At 35.6% G+C, this 20,382-nt stretch overlaps 2 protein-coding genes across 2 annotated transcripts; one reads left to right on the top strand and one right to left on the bottom strand.

The window, feature by feature from the left end:
* Nucleotides 1–1,236: 1,236 nt before the first annotated feature.
* On the top strand, nt 1,237–14,569 carry LOC147408014 (mitogen-activated protein kinase 4-like). Its single transcript, XM_086436841.1, has 6 exons — nt 1,237–1,639; nt 7,570–7,699; nt 11,124–11,261; nt 13,099–13,431; nt 13,598–13,781; nt 13,892–14,569. Exons 1-6 carry the CDS (start codon nt 1,479–1,481, stop codon nt 14,062–14,064), a joined length of 1,119 nt encoding a protein of 372 aa, XP_086292967.1. The 5' UTR covers nt 1,237–1,478; the 3' UTR covers nt 14,065–14,569.
* A 550-nt stretch (nt 14,570–15,119) lies between these two features.
* Nucleotides 15,120–19,842, bottom strand: LOC147408015 (putative polygalacturonase). The gene is made up of 6 exons (XM_086436839.1): nt 19,634–19,842; nt 17,969–18,301; nt 16,659–16,785; nt 16,373–16,547; nt 16,136–16,212; nt 15,120–15,958 (listed from the first exon to the last, which is right to left on the bottom strand). Exons 1-6 carry the CDS (start codon nt 19,664–19,666, stop codon nt 15,249–15,251), a joined length of 1,455 nt encoding a protein of 484 aa, XP_086292965.1. The 5' UTR covers nt 19,667–19,842; the 3' UTR covers nt 15,120–15,248.
* Nucleotides 19,843–20,382: the final 540 nt, after the last annotated feature.

The following is a 20,382-nucleotide window of genomic DNA, read 5'->3' on the forward strand; positions in this document are numbered from 1 at the left end:
TTTTCCTAAATAGATATCCCAAGTGAAAGTCAACTCAACTCTTTGAATAGTCTTAGTCGAGGAGTTGGCGGACAGGGAAGTTGAAACTCGATGATGATTAATGCTGTGCACCCCTCACAAGCAACGGTATCTGATTAATGTGATAGAAAATGATTGACCATTATGTTATTGACGTCAACAATCCGGACCATTCATGTGTGGGGCTATGGAAATAGATAGATAATGATGAATATACTGAGTCTTGGTACTTGGCTGATGTCTCAAGGGCACAGAGCCACACATCTTTGCTTGTGTGTCTTGATGAAAATGATTTATGATTTTGTATCCTTACCACGTCATTTACGTACCCAATCGTGTGCGTTCATCATGATTCAAATAGATAACACCTATGCTTTACAAGTCGTCAAGTCAATTCCATTGGATTGGATTTTAAGTTTGACTATATATCTTCTAAAACTCGTCCAAAACAAGTTAAATGAATCAACTTGAAATTATACCGAGTCAAAATAGGATCCCGACTCAGTTGTGTGATTATATTTAAGTTTTTTTTTTTTTTTTTTTTTTTTAAATCTTTTAAATTTTAAATAATAATTAAAATTTAAAATTTAAAATATTGATGACATAATCACATTTTTTAAAAAACTTATAAAATACTCTAAATAAGGGATAAATATTACATTGGTAAATCAAGTATATCGATTGATTGTGAGTATCTTCCACCCTTAGAATTTTATTTCTTTAACATTCAAACCTCAAGAACTAATTAGACTTTGGGGACGTTGAAACTGATAGGTTTTAAATAAAAAAATTCAAAGACTTTATTTATATAATCCCTAATTTTTTTTATTTTTTTTTTTGAATTTATCCAAATTAAACCTTTAAGGAATAATTATTAATTATCAATTTTTTACTATGATTATATTTTAAATATTTAATAAAGGCAGATTCTATTGCAACACCAATTTTTACTAACGCCACCTTACTTCATATATAAATCACCAATGAATTACACACATCTTAGGTTGGCATTAGTAAAAATTGGTGTGGCAATAGGAGCTTTCTTAATTTTAACATATTTGGTCAAAGTGAGTTTTCGAGCTTTAAGTGGATGATTTGGAAAACTAACATTATTTTTTGAGGTGGGCCATACTAAAAATCGACGGTGTAGATCAAGGGATCATCATCTAGTTTTTTTCACCTTTAGCATCATATACCATTTAAAGAGTCAGAAAAGAAGAGAGAGAAAAGCATCCATCCACGAGTCTGCAAAGGCCACTTCACGGATTTTCGAAGTATTTTCTATTAAAGTTCCACAACTTCTTCAAAAGATGGACAAAAAGAGCGGAGAAATTTCAAAGCTTTTCAACTAGATTTAACGGAGTTTCAGCTAAATTTAGCGGCGAATCCTTCATTCTCGCTCTCTGAAATCTGCTTCTGAGTTTTCGGATTTGGATCCTTTTTTTTGGGGTCTTTTAAAGATGTCTGGGGAATCTGGTTCTGGTTCAAGTGATATCAAAGGAGTCCTCACTCATGGCGGTCGATACGTCCAGTACAATTTGCACGGAAACCTTTTTGAGGTCCCTACGAAATACGTTCCACCGATTCGACCCGTTGGTCGAGGGGCCTATGGCATTGTCTGGTAAGATTTTTGGAGATTTAAAGTTTCTTAATTTAGTGATTACTTTGATTTTTGATTTTCTGTATAAAAAAATGGGTTTAATTTGGTTGAAATTTTAGACAGTATTGAGATTCATGTGGTTTGAGTTGATATATTTTGGTTAAATTTCGATTGGGTTTTGGGAGTTTTTAAAGAACACGTGGAGAAGTTGTGATTCTATTTATAATGATTTCTTGCTTAGTTGGTTGACAGTGTGAAGATTATGGATGGTTGTGAATTTAGGGGGTTTGGTGAATTTTTTTGAGTTGGTTTGTAGGAAAATTAATGAAGAATTGGAATTTGGGATTGGGGGTGTTGTGTTTTTTGCAGATAAAAGTTCATGTGATACCCTAATTGAGGTTACTTGAATCTATTCTAATGTAAATGAAGAAGGATCCCGAACATTTCTAGTAATGGAGAATTACAAAGTAGGTTTCTTGATCTATATATTATATAGAGTAGAACAAATAAATGAAATTATAAGACTATGGTAAGACTGGCTATGCTCCATGGAGCTGAAGGTTGGGCAGTTGAGAAGCATCATATAAAAAACTTGACTGTGGCCATGATGAGGATGTTGAGATGGATGAGTGAAAAGACTAGGAAATATTGAATTAGAAATGAACATATTTATTAAAATGTAAGAGTAGCTCCAACAAGTGATAAACTAAGTGAAAGTCAATTGAGATGGTTTGAGCATGCTAAAGGCTAATTTCAACCCTAGTCAAAAGAAATATTCAAGTTGAAGGTTTTAAAAGAGAGAGGAAGTCCTAGAAAAACGTGGATTGGGATAGTGAAAGTGGATGGAAACAAATTTTCAATAATAAAAAAGAGCTGCTATTGGCACCCCAACTTTTACTTATTATATCCCAATTAAAAATAAAGAAAATAAGCGTATGATTGAGAATAAGTAGAAGTTGGGGTGCCATTAGCAGCTCGCTTGTTTTTTTTTGCTAGATTTCAATTTTTTGGGTTTAGGATTTTATGAGCCTAATCATAATTGTAAACAGCTACTGAAATCATTTGAATGAGTGTTATAATGTTGAGATTATTATTTAAGCTAAACCTTTGTAATGTTTGAAGAGTGTGTTTTAATCCTTAATTGGGGTGTGATAAATAATTTAAGAAATTGTGCTGTAATAAGTAAAACTTGGGGTGCCAATAGCACCTCTAATAAAAAGATGTGGCTCTAGACATAGTGGAACAGAGTGACAAGATTTGTTTAGAAGACCTCAAATATTTGGGATGAGGCTTTGATAATGATGATGAAATGCTTCACATTAATTTGGTGGTAAGAAAAGGGATTTCCAATTGTAATGGTTTTGGATAAGGGAACCCAAACTCCACACTGTTTTTCATTAATATGGATTCATTAATTGCACAACGAGAAATCACCTTGGTGTATGTGATTTGCATAAATGTGGTGTTGGTTGATGAAGCTAGAAGGCTAGTAAATACTAAATACTAGAATTACAAATGGAAATTTAAAAATATGGGCTTTAAGAGATTAGAACAAAGAGATAATATGTGCGATTCAAGTCAACTTTATTAATGATACTCATAGGGATGAAAAGCTAGTTAAGATTGATAGATGAGAATATTGCAAAATGACCAATTCCTTAATTTATATTCCATAATAATATTTATAAATATGAAGAAATTGGTGAGGATGTGAACCATGAAACTTGTGTTGGTGGCTAATGTAAAGACATGCTTTGGGATATATGTAATTGGCATATAATGTTCAACTTCAAAGAAAAAATTCGATAAAATGACAATCATAAGCCTTTTTTTACGGAGGTAACCGTTGGGTAGTTAAGGAATAAAATGTCCACATCATGAGCGTAAAAGAGATGAGGATATGAAGATGAATGCGTGGTAAGACTCAACAAGACATATCTCAAATGTATTCATTTGAGAGAACCTAAAAATATCTGCAACATGGGATGTTATAAAATAAAGTTGGTTGAGATGGTTTGGGCATGTGCAATGAAGACCAATTATGGCAGTAGTGAGCACTTTGGTGTAAGTTAATGCTCTAAAAGAGGGTGAGGCGATGGGAAAATTGACGTGGATTAGGTAGAAAGAAATAATCTTAAGACAGATATATAGATAGAATATATAACTCTAGATAGAGTTTAATGAAGAAGTAGAAGTAATTTCCGACCCTAATAGAGTTGGATAATGTGTAGACTTCATAACTGACATATACACGTGTTAAATATGGCTAGACATGCGGCTGATACTTGATAGTATGAATGAATTTGTCTTGAATCTAACTCTAAGAAAAACAAAAGATTGAGGGCCTATTTCTCGTTCTTTCGATATAAGCTGTCCCAACAAAAAAAAAGGTATGTGCTTTGTCGTCATCATCCTAAGGAGGAAATGATCTCTAATATCCGCACCAAGATATGGTCCTCCATCCAACGATCTAGACCCTAAGAAGAGAAACCTCATAATGGTAACATCATTTCACTAAAATGAGTTTGTTAGACTCATTTATTATGCTACAATAGATTCTTGTTTTCTCATCAGTAGTGAGATTTACGTAGTAGAATCAAATATTCTAAGGTAAGTGGGGACCCTTTTAACCTTCTCTTTTCAAAAATTTCAAGTAACTAATGGACTCACCACTTGTCAAGTAATTGTTGATTGCTTTTAGCTTTTTAAGAAGTCCACCATCTTCTACAAGCAAGAAACAAGTAATTCTCTTCTTTTCTTTTCCCACAAGTATTTGAAATAATTTTATTAAAGTATAGATCTAATAATCAATGTATTTGTTCCGACATGTCCATTTTTTGGATAATTTGAAAAAATTGTACTAGACATTTATTGGTGTTAGATACAAAAAAAAAGGTGTCTTGTCATTGTTACATAAGGAGTAAATGATGGTGATGAACACTTCTCGTTAGGCTAAAAGTAGTTATTTGTTTCTTTATATCTTTTAAGAGAGATGTCGATGACTTTAATGGTGTTGACTTTTGGAAAGGCATTGTTAGGCAAGTGGTCATGGAGATTCGGGGTGGAAAGAGATAACCTTTGGAGGAAAGTGGTGGTTGTGAAAATTTGGGAGAGTGATTTTGGGTGGGATAGTGGGCTGGGGAGGGGTACTTTCGGGTGTGGGGTGTGGGGGGGGTATCCTGAAGACGTTTCAGTTTTTTTTATCAAAGAGTAATGTTTAAGGTGTGGGATGGTAGGCAGGTTTGGTTTTGGGAGGATTTATGGTGTAGGGATGTGACGTTGAAAGATAATTTTTTGTCTTTTTTTTTCAATTGTCTTCCAAGAAAGGGGCTCCAAATTCTGATTTTTTGGTGGATTGCGATGGGCTTATTGGTTGGAATTTTGGTTGGGCATTTAAAAATTGAGAGGTGGAGAAGGTAGCGTTGTTGACAAGCTGGCTAGAAGAGATTCATGCGCCCAAAGGCTTGATTGATACAAGGATTGCAAGGACGCAAAGGAAGGCTTATTTTTAGTAAGATCTTTATACAAATCCCTTATTTCTACAGAGGGTGTGAATTTCCCAGCAACAACTATTTGGGGTCCAAAAGTTCCTTCCGAGATTGCTTTTCTTTTTTTGGGTCTGCGGCTTGGGATAGCATCCACACCATGGACAGATTGATTCAAAGGGGCTTTTGCTCTCCAAACTCTTGCATTATGTGTAATAGGGTTGGGGAATCTGTTAGTCATCTTTTATTACATTGTGCATGGGCTTCGGAGATATGGAACTACTTCTGGGGTTTATTTGGTGGTGTGGGTTGTCTCCCTCGTTTGGTGAAGTCCCTTTTCGAATCTTGGCCAAGAATGGGAGCTTCTTTTACATGACAAAATGAATTTTGTGGTCCATCATCCCGTTCTCGGTTTGTTGAGAGGTGTGGAAAGAAATCGTCGAGTTTTTGATGGGTTAGAAGTATTCTTAGAGGACATTTTTGTATCTATTAAATGTTTTCTCTTTTCTTGGTGTAAATTTTTTGTTGAGTTTAAAGGAGTCTTGTTTGAAGACTTCATGGGGAGATGGGATTGGGTATGTAGATCGTCCTAGACGTTTGGGCTGGTTCGTTTTCTCCCTTTTGTACTCTTTTCATTGGTCTCCTTGACCACATTTAATACCAGTTGCATTTACCTATAAAAAAAACTGTTTGTTTCTTGATAAAATGGCAAAATCAACGTCAACTATTACTTCATAATGCATCTGATTGTCTGCAGGTCTTAGTGAAAATTTGCAATCCTTCATCCCCCATTTTTCAATCATAAAAGTGAATTGCTTTTTGCCGTTCACAGCTTTGTTGCAAAATATACAAAAACCTTCTTACCGCCCGAGAATGTGAAAAAAGAGCTAAGATCAAGTTCATCCTCTTTGAGTCTCTAGACTCCAATGTTCCATTCCTTGTCATTTGGCCAATCATAACTATCACAGAAGGGGAGTAAAACACTTCAAGTTTGGCCTAAAATAGGTTGTCATTGCCCTTCATAATCTAGCCCTATCACCAGGGGAGAAAAGTAACTATGGGTGTTTTTGTCCATTGTTTGGAGAAAGACAGGGAAAAAACAAATCAAGAGATAAAAATGAGTTGAAAACCAAAAAGAAGAAAAAACAAAACAAAAAAGAAGGATAAAAGAAAAGAATAAAAAAGTGAACAAGGAGGAAAAGATGAGAAAACGAACAAAAAAGATGAAGGGAAGTGGGCAGTCAATTTTGCTTGCTACTATGTGTTGCACGTTATGTCTCACCCAAAAAACAGAAAAATAAAAAAAATCCTTCCTAGACTTTCACTGCAAGATTGCTCGTGAAATGTGCCCCCTGTCATGTGGTTGCTTGAGTTGAGCCACAAAGAGTGTGCTTGTTGCAGCTCCGACCGTGCAAGAAAGACGCCATTGATAATTTTGTTGGATCCAAATTTCTTCAATCCGAGGTGAATGATGCAGTTCAAAAAGAGGGCATTGATTGATGAAAAGAGGTGCATTGGGAGTTTAGCACTTCAAGATTATTTTTAAATTTTTATTGTAATTTTGGTTTTTCATTCGAGTGAAGCTATGAAGAACAACCCAAGGGATATATGACTGTCCCTAGAGTTATAGGCTTTAGTATTGATTCACATTTTGAGGAGGCGGGAGCTTTTCTTGGAGAAATAGATGAGTTTTGGGAGCTTTCTTCTCATGGAGACAATGAGCATGGGGCTCTTCCCTAGTGTGGCTTGGAGCTGGGTAGAAGCAAAGCTTCCCGCCCATATCACATGAGCTTTGGGGTGGAAGAACAACCTATCCATCTATATTATTGAGAAAAGAACGCTTAAATCTCTTCCTCCAAAGGTTGGGGGTAGAGGTTGGATCTTCCCAACACACCCATTTCTTGGTGGTTGAAGCTTGCACCCACCCATCTTTCAATCCACAAATCTGGGTCACTCATCTACATTACCTTGTCACCAGTCTCACCCTTGCCCCAGCTTCCAAACCTTCAGTTGCAGTTGCTTCTAGGATCAGCTGCTGTTAACATTGTTCCGCCAAATGACCTTTTAACTAAATTATTTTTGTTGTGCTTAGCAGCTATCCATTGCTTTCGTCAATTCTAAACATTAATACTGTATTTTTTTATTCAACTGACAATTGATATGTTTGGGACAAACTCCTTGACCACATTTCTCTCCTATGGATCTTCTTTCGTGTTTATTAAGAATTTTGTTTTCTAACTATCACTCAAAAGTCATGAATTTGCTAGACATTGAGTGTTTGATGGGAATGTTAGAGAATGTAGTTCTTTTATTTGAATCATATGTTAATCTTTAAATTGTTTTGAAAGGTTTTAATGATATGATTTGTTTCACCTTGTGTTTTATTTTATTCACATAATTTTATCACAACCTCTATTTTTTTCCTTTCATTAAATGATGATATATGTGAATTTTCATTTCCTCCAGCGCTGCTGTGAATTCTGTGACACATGAAGAGGTTGCAATCAAGAAGATTGGTAATGCGTTTGACAACAGGATAGACGCCAAAAGGACGTTAAGAGAAATTAAGCTTCTCCACCACATGGATCATGAAAATGTGAGTTTAGTAACCTTAGGGCCTGCTTTGTTACCCATAGAAAATGGAATACAAAGTGATTTTCTATGGATATACAATTTTTTCTAGTTTGATTGATTTTTCAGGTTGGGACATCTTTTTCCCGTCAAAGTGACTTACTGATTTTCCCATATGGATGGGACTGTATTGTCCCACCCCGGACCCTTCGAAATTGGAATCCCACCAAAGCAGGACTTCACACCATCTGTTCTTCCATTTTTTCTGATTTTTCCCTTACCGCAATCAAACGATGGATTTCAGTTTTCAAATGTGTCCATTTTCCATGATCATTGTCCCATGGAATTCGAATTACATGGAAAATGAGATTCCAGGCAATCAAACAGACCCTTAAATGTTCGTAAAAATATTTTAGTTTGAGTTCACTTATGCTGTCCTATTGAGACTTCTATTGTTCACGAGTTTGAATGTTCTCTCTGTTTACTTACAAATGCATGGCTGTGCTTCATTCTGGACCTACTGTACTGTTTCTATTCTCATTTCATCTTTTCCTTCGTATTCTGTGTTCCTGGTGTTGTTGCAATAAATCAAGGACACCAAACTGACAATATCTTGGTAATGATCCCTTCCTTACAAGGATGTCTACAGGTTGCCGTGGGTACGCAAGACTACTGTACTGTATTCTATCAGACTTGTACTAATTGCACCAGTGCCAAATTTAAATTACTCTAAATTGCAATGGTGGAGTACAGAATGACAGATTTACAACCTCTGAAATGCTGTATTTGATGAAGTGTTCCATCTGAGGCATCCACTGTTAGAAAATTACTTCAATGTAACAATCCCTGTTAGACGTTTAGATGATTTGGTTTGAGTCCAGAGAGTGTTCCTATGCTCTTAAATGAATGCTTTATTCATTTTATAACTAACCTTTATAGTTAATGCTTCACCTAGCAGGGACCCAAAGTGGTGGCCATTTGGATGCCCATGACTTGAGTTAATGGTTGTGGTATACATCCTTTTGATTCTTTAACCTCTCTCCCACTTCTCTCGCAACCAACTCCAGACACTTTGTCTCTCAACAAGTGTTTTTATTTCAACCCTACACCTTACTAGATGGTGCTCATCAAGACCTTAGGTAGCCATGTGTCCTTGACCTAGTCAATTTTTTTAGTTTAAAATTTTTAAGAGGCGGTTGTCTAGCATATCACAAGGGTGGGACACCTCCCTCAATTCTCTAGCCACAACTAATAAAAAGAAAATGACTCAAATGCCCCTCGATTTATTCCCCCTCCATAAACCCACTAATAGCACATTTTGCTCTTCCTTCCAATTAACCAAGACGGACATCACTGCCTTATATGATTTGGTCCTTATTAGGCTCATCAGAGTGATGGGGCCCACACTTTAATTTCCAGGTTTAAATAAAAAAATAATACTAAAAATTCTGAGACAGCAAGGAGTTTGATGGGGTTTTCTTTGAGGATTTTGTTTTTAAGTCGGATGCTCTATGTCATGAGTAGCTAGTGTTGGGCTTGTTGTACTTCCGCCTCTTTTTTCTTGTACTAGGTGCCACCTCAGCCGCTTTTTATCAGTAAAATTTTGTACTTATCCCCAAAAAACACAGCAAACAATTTTTTTTTTCTCGGGAAATTTTCAAATTTTGATATTCATCAGGAAATTATATTTTGAGTTACTTTTGCAACTGGGCCAACTCCAAATCCCTTCATTTGGTTGCCTGAATTGATTGATTTCTAAATAGATAATAACAAAACTGCCATTGAGGGCATTAGAAACAACCTTTTCTTTGCAGTTTCAACTCATGAGCTCACTTGGGCCCATATTTTTGGATTAGGACACTACTCTTTCGCTATCTTAATCCATCTTCTTTTGGATTTTCCTCTCGCTCTTTTAGAACATTCATCTTGCATATTCATTTTTATGGGTCTGTACTTGGTTTTTGTTGACCGTCCCCAAACTATCTCAGTCGACTTCTTTTCTTAGTTTATCACATATTGGATACAAACAGGTAAGCTTGTATTCTATGTATACAATTCAAGTTATACATAATTAGGAGTCCTTGAATTACAATGATTTTGATATCACATCCCAACAAATACTTTCCTGGTGATCAATCACCAACTAGATCCAAGACATCTGTCAAACATGCATGTATGCAACCTCTTTTCCTTTGGTGCTTGCTTAGGCTATAGGTGCTAAATGGTATAGGCTAAGCTAAGCTTTGATTACACTCCACTCTACCTTTTGCAATCTTAACTTGTTACTTCTTTCACCTTACACGATCGTCTCTTTTCTATCACCTCCTTCCAACAAGGATTCTTTGGACCCTTTCATGCTTATTAGTTGCTTCATTGGGAATTTTGAGCCAAAGAAAGAGTATATGTGAAAGTTTGAGATATTAGTTTTGCAGGGGTACTTCATCTTTCCAAAGAAATGTAGTCCCAACTTGCCTACTATATCCCAAGTTTTCCCTCAGTGGGACACAGGCGACCCCATGGAGAATTTTCACTTGTGTTACCCTCCTCAAACTGGTAATATATATAGGTTTGGGATCAGGTGACAATCCAGTTGACAACCATTTGTAAAGTTTTGGAATGGGATGATTTTTTGTAAGGATAATCTCTATGCTAAGGAGATCATCCTCACAAAAAATGTCCATCAAAAGTGGTTTACAAGTTGAAGGTAAAAAACTTGACGGATTCTTCAACTTGTAAATCACTTTTGATGGAGTTTGAAGTTTCAGAATGGACTGATTTTTTATGACGATGATCTCACCATAGAGATCATCCTAAAAAAACCAGCCAATTCCGAAACTTTTAACCCGTATAGGACAAATGGTTGTCAAATAACGATTGTCAACTGATCCCGACCCTTGCATGCGTGTGTGATTGAATATTTAAGTTTCTTGAAGTGTACACTCCTCTGGTTGCTGACAGGCTGCGATTTATATTCTTTATCTGTTCAGATGTCATCCATAGATTCCTGGTGTTTATATAGAAATTAATTTTTTTTTAAAGAAACTATAACCTATGGAACTCTAGGAAAAAAATAACTATCTAGACTGTATTGCTTCTACCTTCAACATGGGGTGTCCAATTCTGAAGATTGTTAAACTTTATTTGTTAAAATGCATGGTGACAAAAGACCTTTTAGCAATTATTGAATTTCAGTGTTGTTGGATTTTACTCATGGATAGAATTTCTTTTATTCTACATAAGCATTGACTCTATCTCCAATAAATGTTATATCATATCTGAATTCACATTTCTTAGAATGCAAGAGGTTAGTTTCCACCACAGGTTCTATGTTTGAACTTATTTGTACTGGTTCACCTGTTCTTGTTGGCTTTAGTATTCAGGCTGAAATGGTTTTTGTGTTCTCTTTTTCTTCTAGTGTGATCTGACTGCCAGTATTTTGTCTTCCACAGGTTATTGCCATCAAAGACATAATACGCCCTCCAAAAAGGGAGACCTTCAATGACGTGTACATCGTTTATGAGTTAATGGACACTGATCTTCATCAAATAATACGCTCAAACCAACCATTGACAGATGACCATTGTCAGGTTTGGCACTGGCCTTCTTTCTTGGCGCATTTAAGAATTTACAGTCATCATGTCAAGGATGGGATGGAAAGCAATCTCAATGTTCATAGCTTATCATAATTGTTGCTGATTGTTTTCTTTAACTTCTATGGAGGGAGTTGAATTGGGTAATAGATGCGCCCTTTCATACCATATTTAACTCTTCATTATTAACAAACAAATGTTTGAATTTAGGACTTAGACCCATAGCTCAGTTGGTGTGACACATTGCAAAACAACTTTGAGGTCATAGGTTCAAGTCCAGCTTACCCATCCCCATCCCTCCTCCCCCCCCCAAAGAAAAAAAAACCTTTCACTTTAAAGGCTTTCCTTTTTTCAGCCTTTAAAATAATTCCTGAAATGACAACTTATATCTGTCAACAGGAGAATAATATCACATCGTCCTGCATCAATATCGGTCAAAAAGATAAGGGGAATACTATTACATGTGAATCATTTGTCTGCCATCGGACTTCATATTAATATTTTAATTTTTGAAGCTATGGACTTGACATTTACCACTGGTCTATCTTTACAAGCAGTAGCATCCCAGAATATTTTTTGAATTCTTGGAGTGCTTTGTGATCACAAACCATCAAATTAAAAGGAATCTTCTATAAGATGGTTGTAAGACCAGCTATGCTTTATGGAGTTGGATGTTATTGCAATCAAGAAGCATTATTGATGAGGACATCAAAACTTGAAAAGTAGATTTTTTTTTTTTTTTAGTTTTCTGTCTTAAGACTTTAATTTTATGTTTTTTGGACTTATTTTGATATTTTATTAGCCCATGGTCTTAGTATAATATTTAGGGACTGTTTAGTAATTTTAGTTTGTCTTCTATTTAAGTTTATTACGGTTGAAAAATTAGGAGAGAGAAAATTTCGAAAATGAGGTTATTTATTTGGTGTTTTAATTTGATTAGGACTCTTGGATTTATTTTCTTTATATAGATTGTATTAGGAATTTTTTTAGCGAAGAATTTTGATGAATAAAGAATGAGTTTCTTTTATGGAGTGGAGTGAGTTCTCCACCATTCTTGGTGTGATTCCAAAGTTCTATCTTTTTTATCATCTTCTCATCTTTCCATTTTTTTGCTTCTTGATTTTCTTGAAATCTTGAATTCTTAAATCCATCAAGAATCATCTTTTCTTGATTTTCTTTTAATCCTTGAATTTTTTTTATTCTTGATTCTTGAAACGTACAAAATTCAACCCTTAATCCTTTCTCCATTCTCTTAACCTTTAATCATTTCCTTACCATACAAATCTTAACCTTTAATCTTTGAAATAAAATTTTCATTTTACCTTTTGAGTTTACCCTATCCTAACCCAAATCAAAAAATCCAATTTCAAATTCTTACAACTTACCCAAAATTCCCCAACCAAATTTCCTAATTCCCCAAATTTCTTTTCTTCCCTCACCTTCCTACATCAATTATGTTAATAAAATTAGCTTAGTAACGATGAGGGTGTTGAGATGGATGAATGGAAATTCTGGGAAGGATGAAATTAGAAATGAACAAGTCAGGAAAATGTAGGAGTAGCTTGAATAGACAATAACCTACGAGAAAGTCGATTGAGATGGTTTGGGCATGTCTGCCGAAGGCCAATTACCACCCTAGATAGAAGAAATATTCATGTCAAAGGTCCTAAATGAATGAGTGTAAGACCCAAAAGAACATGGATGGAGATGGTGAGAGTTGATATGACCTGACGTTGTTGTTGTTGTTGGCATTTTTTTTTTCATGATTACTATGTCAGCAACTTGTTTGTGTTTGAAGTAAATGAGCTTGACATTCAAAATGCATCCCTTGCAGTACTTCTTGTATCAGTTGTTACGAGGACTGAGGTATGTGCACTCAGCAAATGTCTTGCACCGTGATCTTAAACCCAGCAATTTGCTCCTAAATGCAAATTGTGATCTTAAGATTGGTGACTTTGGACTGGCAAGGACGACATCTGAAACAGATTTCATGACGGAATATGTTGTCACTCGTTGGTACCGAGCACCAGAGTTGCTCCTTAATTGTTCAGAATACACTACTGCCATCGATGTTTGGTCAGTGGGTTGCATACTTGGTGAAATCATGATGCGAGAACCTTTGTTCCCAGGCAAAGACTATGTTCATCAGCTGAGGCTCATCACAGAGGTATGGTTCTGATATTTTCTTCATTTTCAGCCTGCCTCTAAAAATCTAAAAAAATAATAATTATGCAAATAATTATTCTTAAAAATGCTCTGTTAAAAAAGGTTCATCCTCATCAAGTTTACTAGAATCTGAAAAGCTTCACATTTTTTATTTGCTATATATATAGCTACTAGGTTCGCCTGACGACTCCAGCCTTGGGTTCCTTCGAAGTGATAATGCGAGAAGATATGTTAGGCAGCTTCCACAATACCCAAAACAACAATTCTCAGTTAGATTCTCCAATAGATCTCCTGTAGTTGTCGATTTGCTAGAGAAAATGCTGGTCTTCGATCCAAACAAGCGTATTACAGGTATAACCACATAGGTTCTAATTTTAAGTGCAGCATCTTTTTCTATTTGGTTTATTATTGGAAGTCATTTCATATATTGTGCTTAATTTTTCTTCTTGATCCGTCCGCAGTCGATGAGGCACTTTGCCACCCGTACTTGAAATCTCTTCATGATATCAATGATGAGCCCATTTGCCCAAGGCCCTTTAGTTTTGATTTTGAGCAACCATCACTCACTGAAGAGAATATTAAGGAGCTAATCTGGAGAGAAACTGTGAAGTTTAATCCAGACCCAACTTTTTAAGAAAAGATTTGGTAGTAATGTATATTATAGAAAGATAATTGGAGTATCAGTTTGTCACATACAATGCATTGTCCATCATAATTTCCCATAAAAGATACAATGCACCTGAGCAAGGAATCTGAAGCAACACTTATGAGGGATTTCTAAGTTTCAACAACGCCAAGAAGATGCAAAATCTATCAGTGTGGGACCGTATTTGAGCTTCAAGTCTCCAATTATTAGCAAATCTATGTTTATAAACAATGTAAGTGCAAGTCATCTTTTTCCGTAGAAACCGAAGGCACTCTGAATTCTGTGGAAGGTTTGCCGCAGAGATTATATATGCTTGTAAGGTTCATCACTTTCTGATATTCTCACCTATCAAATAAAATGTGAGAACCTTTAGATTTTTATGATGTATTAGATAGCTTTTGAGTTATCCCTGTTTGTCTTGAAAACCTATGTAGATTGCTTTGTGCAACTCTCTGTTTGATTAATTTTTTATCTTGGGTACTGTGATATTAAAGCTTGGTTATTTCTTGGTTTACACTCAAGACCCCACCCATGTATAGTGGGGGGTATAGTGATGGTACGGATCAAGCCTCAAGGCCCTACAGGTGTCGCAGTGCAGCTGTTTACTGACATTATCACGAAGAGTTTCCTAGCACACACGAGAACTCCAGACGATCCCCTGGAGGTAAGGCTTGGGTTGAGCCAAGGCATGCCCATAGATGGCCCTTCATGACTATGGGGAGAGGATGTGCAACTGCCCCCTCCTTAAAGAGTATGCTAAGTCTTTTGACCATTCCCAGAAAGAAACATCAAGACATGGGGAGAGTCATATTGGGCTCTATCGAGGTCCAAACCCGCTTGAACCAATTATGTTCTCTTTGATTTCCTCCCCATGTTGATTGTGCTTTTCAATCTCACTAATGATCAATATGGTAGGACATGCATGGACCGATCCATTCTGCACCATCAACAATTCTACGTGATAAGAAATTTTAGGTAGAAATGCTGGAGAAGAACCTCAAAGAAAATATGACAACCGATGGAGGACTGCTACACAAAAGTAATTTGTAGATAATAAAAACACAATTTATTAATTTAAGTCATTTGATCCTCTACTTTTAAGGTTTATAAAGGAACCACATAACAATGAATGGATTAACAAAGAATCCATTGCAGGAAAATAGATTTGAAGTTCATAAATGTCCAATGCTGTAAGAACAAACATTCAATCGAACATCGTCACTCCATAGACTATCATCAGTCGGAAAATTGCAGGTAGTTGCTTCTTCATTCTGATCAGGCAACAATCCACACGGCTTCGGACTCACATTATTCGAAATTCCTTCAATGTCAGTGCAGTTCCATTGCAGTTTCTTCGGTTTTGGAGACAACGTAATAGACACATTGGAGATGCAAATTCCCGTAAAAGGATGTTTCTCAATTCCTGCCAAATTCGCAGACATTGTAACATTATCCGCAATAATGTCACTATAATTGATATTTTCAATCACAGGAAGTGCATTCGGGTCATAATTTTCGTCGGGGTGTGACCCGTAAGCTCCAGTCATCCAAAACACATACTTCATCGTTTTCATCGTCATTCGTCTCACAAATATATCTTTAACATACCCGCCTCTACCTGGAGCAGTCTTGATCCTTATTCCGGATTCTGAATTAATGGCTAATATGTCTTCGGCTCTGACATCTTTGATCCCACCCGACATCTCGCTTCCTAATGCAATTACAGCGCTATCGGGAGAAATGCAAGTGAGTCTTCTGATCATTAGATGTTCGGTTGGGATTCCAACTGCGATTCCGTATTCGTCCCAACCGCTCTTTACAGCAATGCAATCATCTCCAGAGACTATGTAACAGTCTTCGATGAGTACATTCGAGCAAGAATCTGCAAACAAGAAAAAGTCATCAAAAAATAAAATAAAATTGCCCAGAGCTTATATTGTCACTCCAAATTTTTATAACATACCAATTAGTAAAATTATATATCACCCACCAAACAAGGATATAGATACACCAAAAAGCGATTATAAAACAAAAGAATGGAATTATATTCTACACACACCTGGATCGATACCATCGGTGTTTGGAGATACTGGATCAAATGGAGCGAGGATCGTAAGTCCCTGGATGATAATATTTCTGTATTTTTCACGTAAATTTTGATCGGAACACGTTAAAATCTAAATTTGAGTATGATTGCAAAGAAAATATTTTTTTTTCAAAAAAAAATGACCATAAGAAAATATATTTAATTGAAAATGTCAAAAAGAAATTTGGTTGTGGAGAAACAGAATCAAACCTGCTGTAAATTGGATGAACAAACCAAGATGGAGAGTTGAGTAATGTGAGATTAGATATCTGAATCAGATCAGAGTACATTATTTCGATCAGATAAGGTCGAGTATAGTTCAACTGATTCTTATGAAATTTGTCCCACCAGATTGAACCTTGGCCGTCGATTGTCCCATTATCACCTAAAAGGAAATCAGATCAGACCAATCAAAATTAGCCTTGATTGATCAACTATTGCATTGTAATTATGGGCCCACTTAAAAGGGAATTTTAGATGGGTATGTAAGTGATACCTGTAATTACAACATCAGTGAGATTTGTCCCAAAAATTAGGCTGCCATATCTTAAACCGCCTCCGGGCGCATCTCGTCCTCTCCCATAAGAAGGCAACACAGGAATAAGGGGCCATTCATTCTCATCCTACAAAGCATAAGATCAAGTGTGGTGTATGATAATAACGTGAGTACGGTTACATCGAAACATAGAGATAAAATTATATGTGAGTTCTTTTGATTTTTAAGATATTAAATCAAATGTATATGGTTGTGTATTATTATCTTATAAAATGAGATTGTAATCATAGTTTAAAACCCGAGTCAAGCTTTCTGTGTCCACCAGGTTGGTTCAACTCGAAAAACACAAGGATTGACTTGCTCAAATAAAATTATATTGAACTTATAAATATTTAAAGGGAACAGATCAAAGAACATATGTAAAAACAATGTAACATTAATAAATTTTCAAACTCTGATTTAGAAGTTTTGGATTGAGCTGATTTTTTGTGAGGATGATCTCTATGATGGGAAGATCATCCGAAAAAAAAAAAAGCAGTCCAATCTGAAACTTCTGACCCCATTAAAAGTGATTTAGAATGTGGACCATCGATTTTCTGTCAATAATTTGTAAATCACTTTTGATGGCTTTAGAAATTTCAAATTGAGCTGATTTTTTGTGAGGATGATCTTCTCATCATAGTGACCATCCTCGCATAAAATAAACTCAATCCAAAATCTCTAACCCATATTTTGAAAAACCATTATTTTTACATATGTCCCATGAACCGGCCCCATATTTTAAACTACCCTACACTTTACAAGACATGTGGCATTTTCAATTTATTTCAAACCCCTACATTTTTGCCAAAATTTGAAATACCTCCTTGGAAATACCACACGTAATCCAACGGAGAGGGTTCCTTCAAAATTTTGAAGCAGGATACACAGCTACACGCTTTTCCCCTATGAAACCCAGTCGAGTCAGAGTGGCTGAGTTTCGAGTCTAATCAATGATGTTAAATACTATGATCTAGATTATAATCAGATAATTATATTTAAATGATATACATGTATTTTCCAATGTATGTCAAATTCATTGGAATCGGTTTTTTCACTGAGTCAAATCTGACTCAGTGGGCAACGATCCAATACAAAAAAAAACTGGCTTCTAAATTATGGTATGTGGACCCCATTAAAGTTAGCGTGCCAATAGAATATCTTTTTTTAAATAATTTTCCTATGATCTGTGGGGTCCACTAAAAGCATAGATAAATAGATAGACTGACACGTGTAAAGATCATAAAGGTATAAGAGGAGAAAATCAAGACCTCAGATGCAAGGATAACTGCATCCTTCTGAAGATAAAGAGTGAAGTAGCTGGTGAGATTAAAGCTACCAGTCAGCCATTTGCCAGGTGGTACAATGAGCTGCGCTCCGCCGTCAGATTCAAACTGACTTAGATGATCAATGGCTTCCTTGAAGGCCTTGGTGTTTGAGGTCTTACCATCTCCTACTCCTCCGAATTCTATCAGCGATGCGCTGTGCTTTCGACAGCTCATCGCGATGTACTGAAAAGATTTAAATTCAACGGCTTCCTGGCACTCGGTTCCTCTTAAGCTCAGTAGTCCCAATAGCACAATAAATGAAAATAACTCAATCACCTGCATAATATAATAATATTTTTTTTAAAAAAGGAATAATGTGAAAGGTGTCATTTGGGCCCACTAACAATATAATAAAAATAAAACAATATACAACCTCCTCATTTTAGGAAATGAAATTTTTTTGATAAAGATATTGCTATCAAAATTTTGATAAAGATGCAGCACTCTTGGTCCTGGGACTACTATCCCTTAAAGAGATGATTTTCCTCACTAAGAAAGGGTTTCTGCCTTACTAAAAATCGTTTTGCTTAGATGGATTATAACGTTACCAATCCAACAACACAGCACTCTATATTTTTTCTGAAATTTTTTTTTTTTTGAAATAATTTCTTTTGGGTTTGATCCATGATTGAAACGTTTTTCATCATTGAATTCTTAAAGAGAATAATTTTCCTTACTAAGTAAGGGTTTAAGCTCTTACTAAAAGTCGTTTTGCTCAGATGGATTATTACGTTAGCAATTCAACAACAAAGCACTCTAGATTTTTTCTAAAAACTCATATCCATTATGAATTTTTTTTTTTTCTAAAAATTATTTCTTTTGGGTTTGATTCATGATTTTGAAAATGCATGGCTACCCAAAAATCCAAAATTGAAATCCAACAGTGAAAAATAATTTGTTCTTGAATTTTTTTTCAAAGCCCATATAATTTTGTCCTCTACAACACTAAAGCATTGAATCATATTTTTGGATGTCAGAAGCTGAGTCAAAAGACCCTTAGTAAGTGTGAAATCCTTACTAAGATAGTGAGGTTAATCGTAGACTTTCTTAAAAAATTGAACCGAGTTTGTTCTCTACGATCCTTATCATAATTTTGATAAAGACGACTTTATCAATGACGAACTCCTCTCTCGTGACTATTTAGCCGGCCTACCCGGACATTAATTGATCCAGACCTCAGTGGTCAGCAGTCAACCACGCTTTCCATAATTCCACCACCACTTTTCTGAGAACTTTTCCGTTTTCCACGCACGTGACTAGTACTTTGTGGCAGTCTTTGGGTGCAAAAGCCGGACCAACTTGATCCGGCTGATTTGTACAACATCGACATACTAGAAACCAACTAAACCATAAGGAACGACCATTCAGAAAGGAAACAAGATGATATTATCCGCCAATAGCGGACATAACGAGACGCATTTCTGGAGATGTACTTTGTAAATCTCGAGGATAACCAAAACAGATAAAAACCCAGAAACCAAAGCAAGATAACATAACCACCAAAAATCAGGAATCCGTCATGGATTAATAAAACCCAGAAAGAAAAAAAAAAGTGGGAAAAATCTATTAAACACAGAACCGAGAGAGAGAGAGAGAGAAGAACTTTACCTGAAATATTGGTGGATTTCTTGGAGACTCCATTGTCTGAAACGCAATTTTTCAGATATCTTGTTATGTGGGGAAGAGAAGAATAGTATATAAAGAATTTTTGAAACTTGCAACGGAAACCCGTAAATTCCTGGAATATAACTTAAAACTTCCTTAGTTTGAACTTTTAAATTTAGAAAGAAACAAGATATATCTTATATAATATAAAAGGGGCATATTTTCTGGAGCTACGGTCCAGAACTCTTCTTAAAGCTTGCACTTATGTTTTTGTCTTTTTAGGAAAGGAGAATATCAGTAATAATATAGACTCCCAAGTCCCACCCCCACAAGTTTCAAGCTATTAAGGTTCCGAATTTGACTATGGTAGGTCTCTTATTTCTCAATTATTAATATACTCTTCTTTTCCAAATGATATAAGATTGAATTAGTCACGATTCGTTTCTTTTCTGAATAAAACAACTATTTTTATTTTTTTTCTCTCACAATATATCTGACATGGTATTACATTATATATTCTACTAATACTTCAACTTCACTATTAGGTAGTTGTCAACCGTTGATCATCTATGCGTAACGTTAGTTAGCATTTATCAATAGATTATACTCAATTTATAATGTCTTTGTGTCAATAATGCAATTAATTAACTCTTAAAAATATTGATGTTGTCCTTATATTTAAGTTCGATCTATATTATTTTAGGATTAATAACTATTTTCCAACTCGCCCTTCTGACATACTCCCCCCCCCC

This window comes from Akebia trifoliata, chromosome 3 (genome assembly GCF_017979445.1).
Source record: "Akebia trifoliata isolate Shusen 1 chromosome 3, ASM1797944v1, whole genome shotgun sequence".
In the NCBI taxonomy this organism is placed as follows: Eukaryota; Viridiplantae; Streptophyta; class Magnoliopsida; order Ranunculales; family Lardizabalaceae; genus Akebia; species Akebia trifoliata.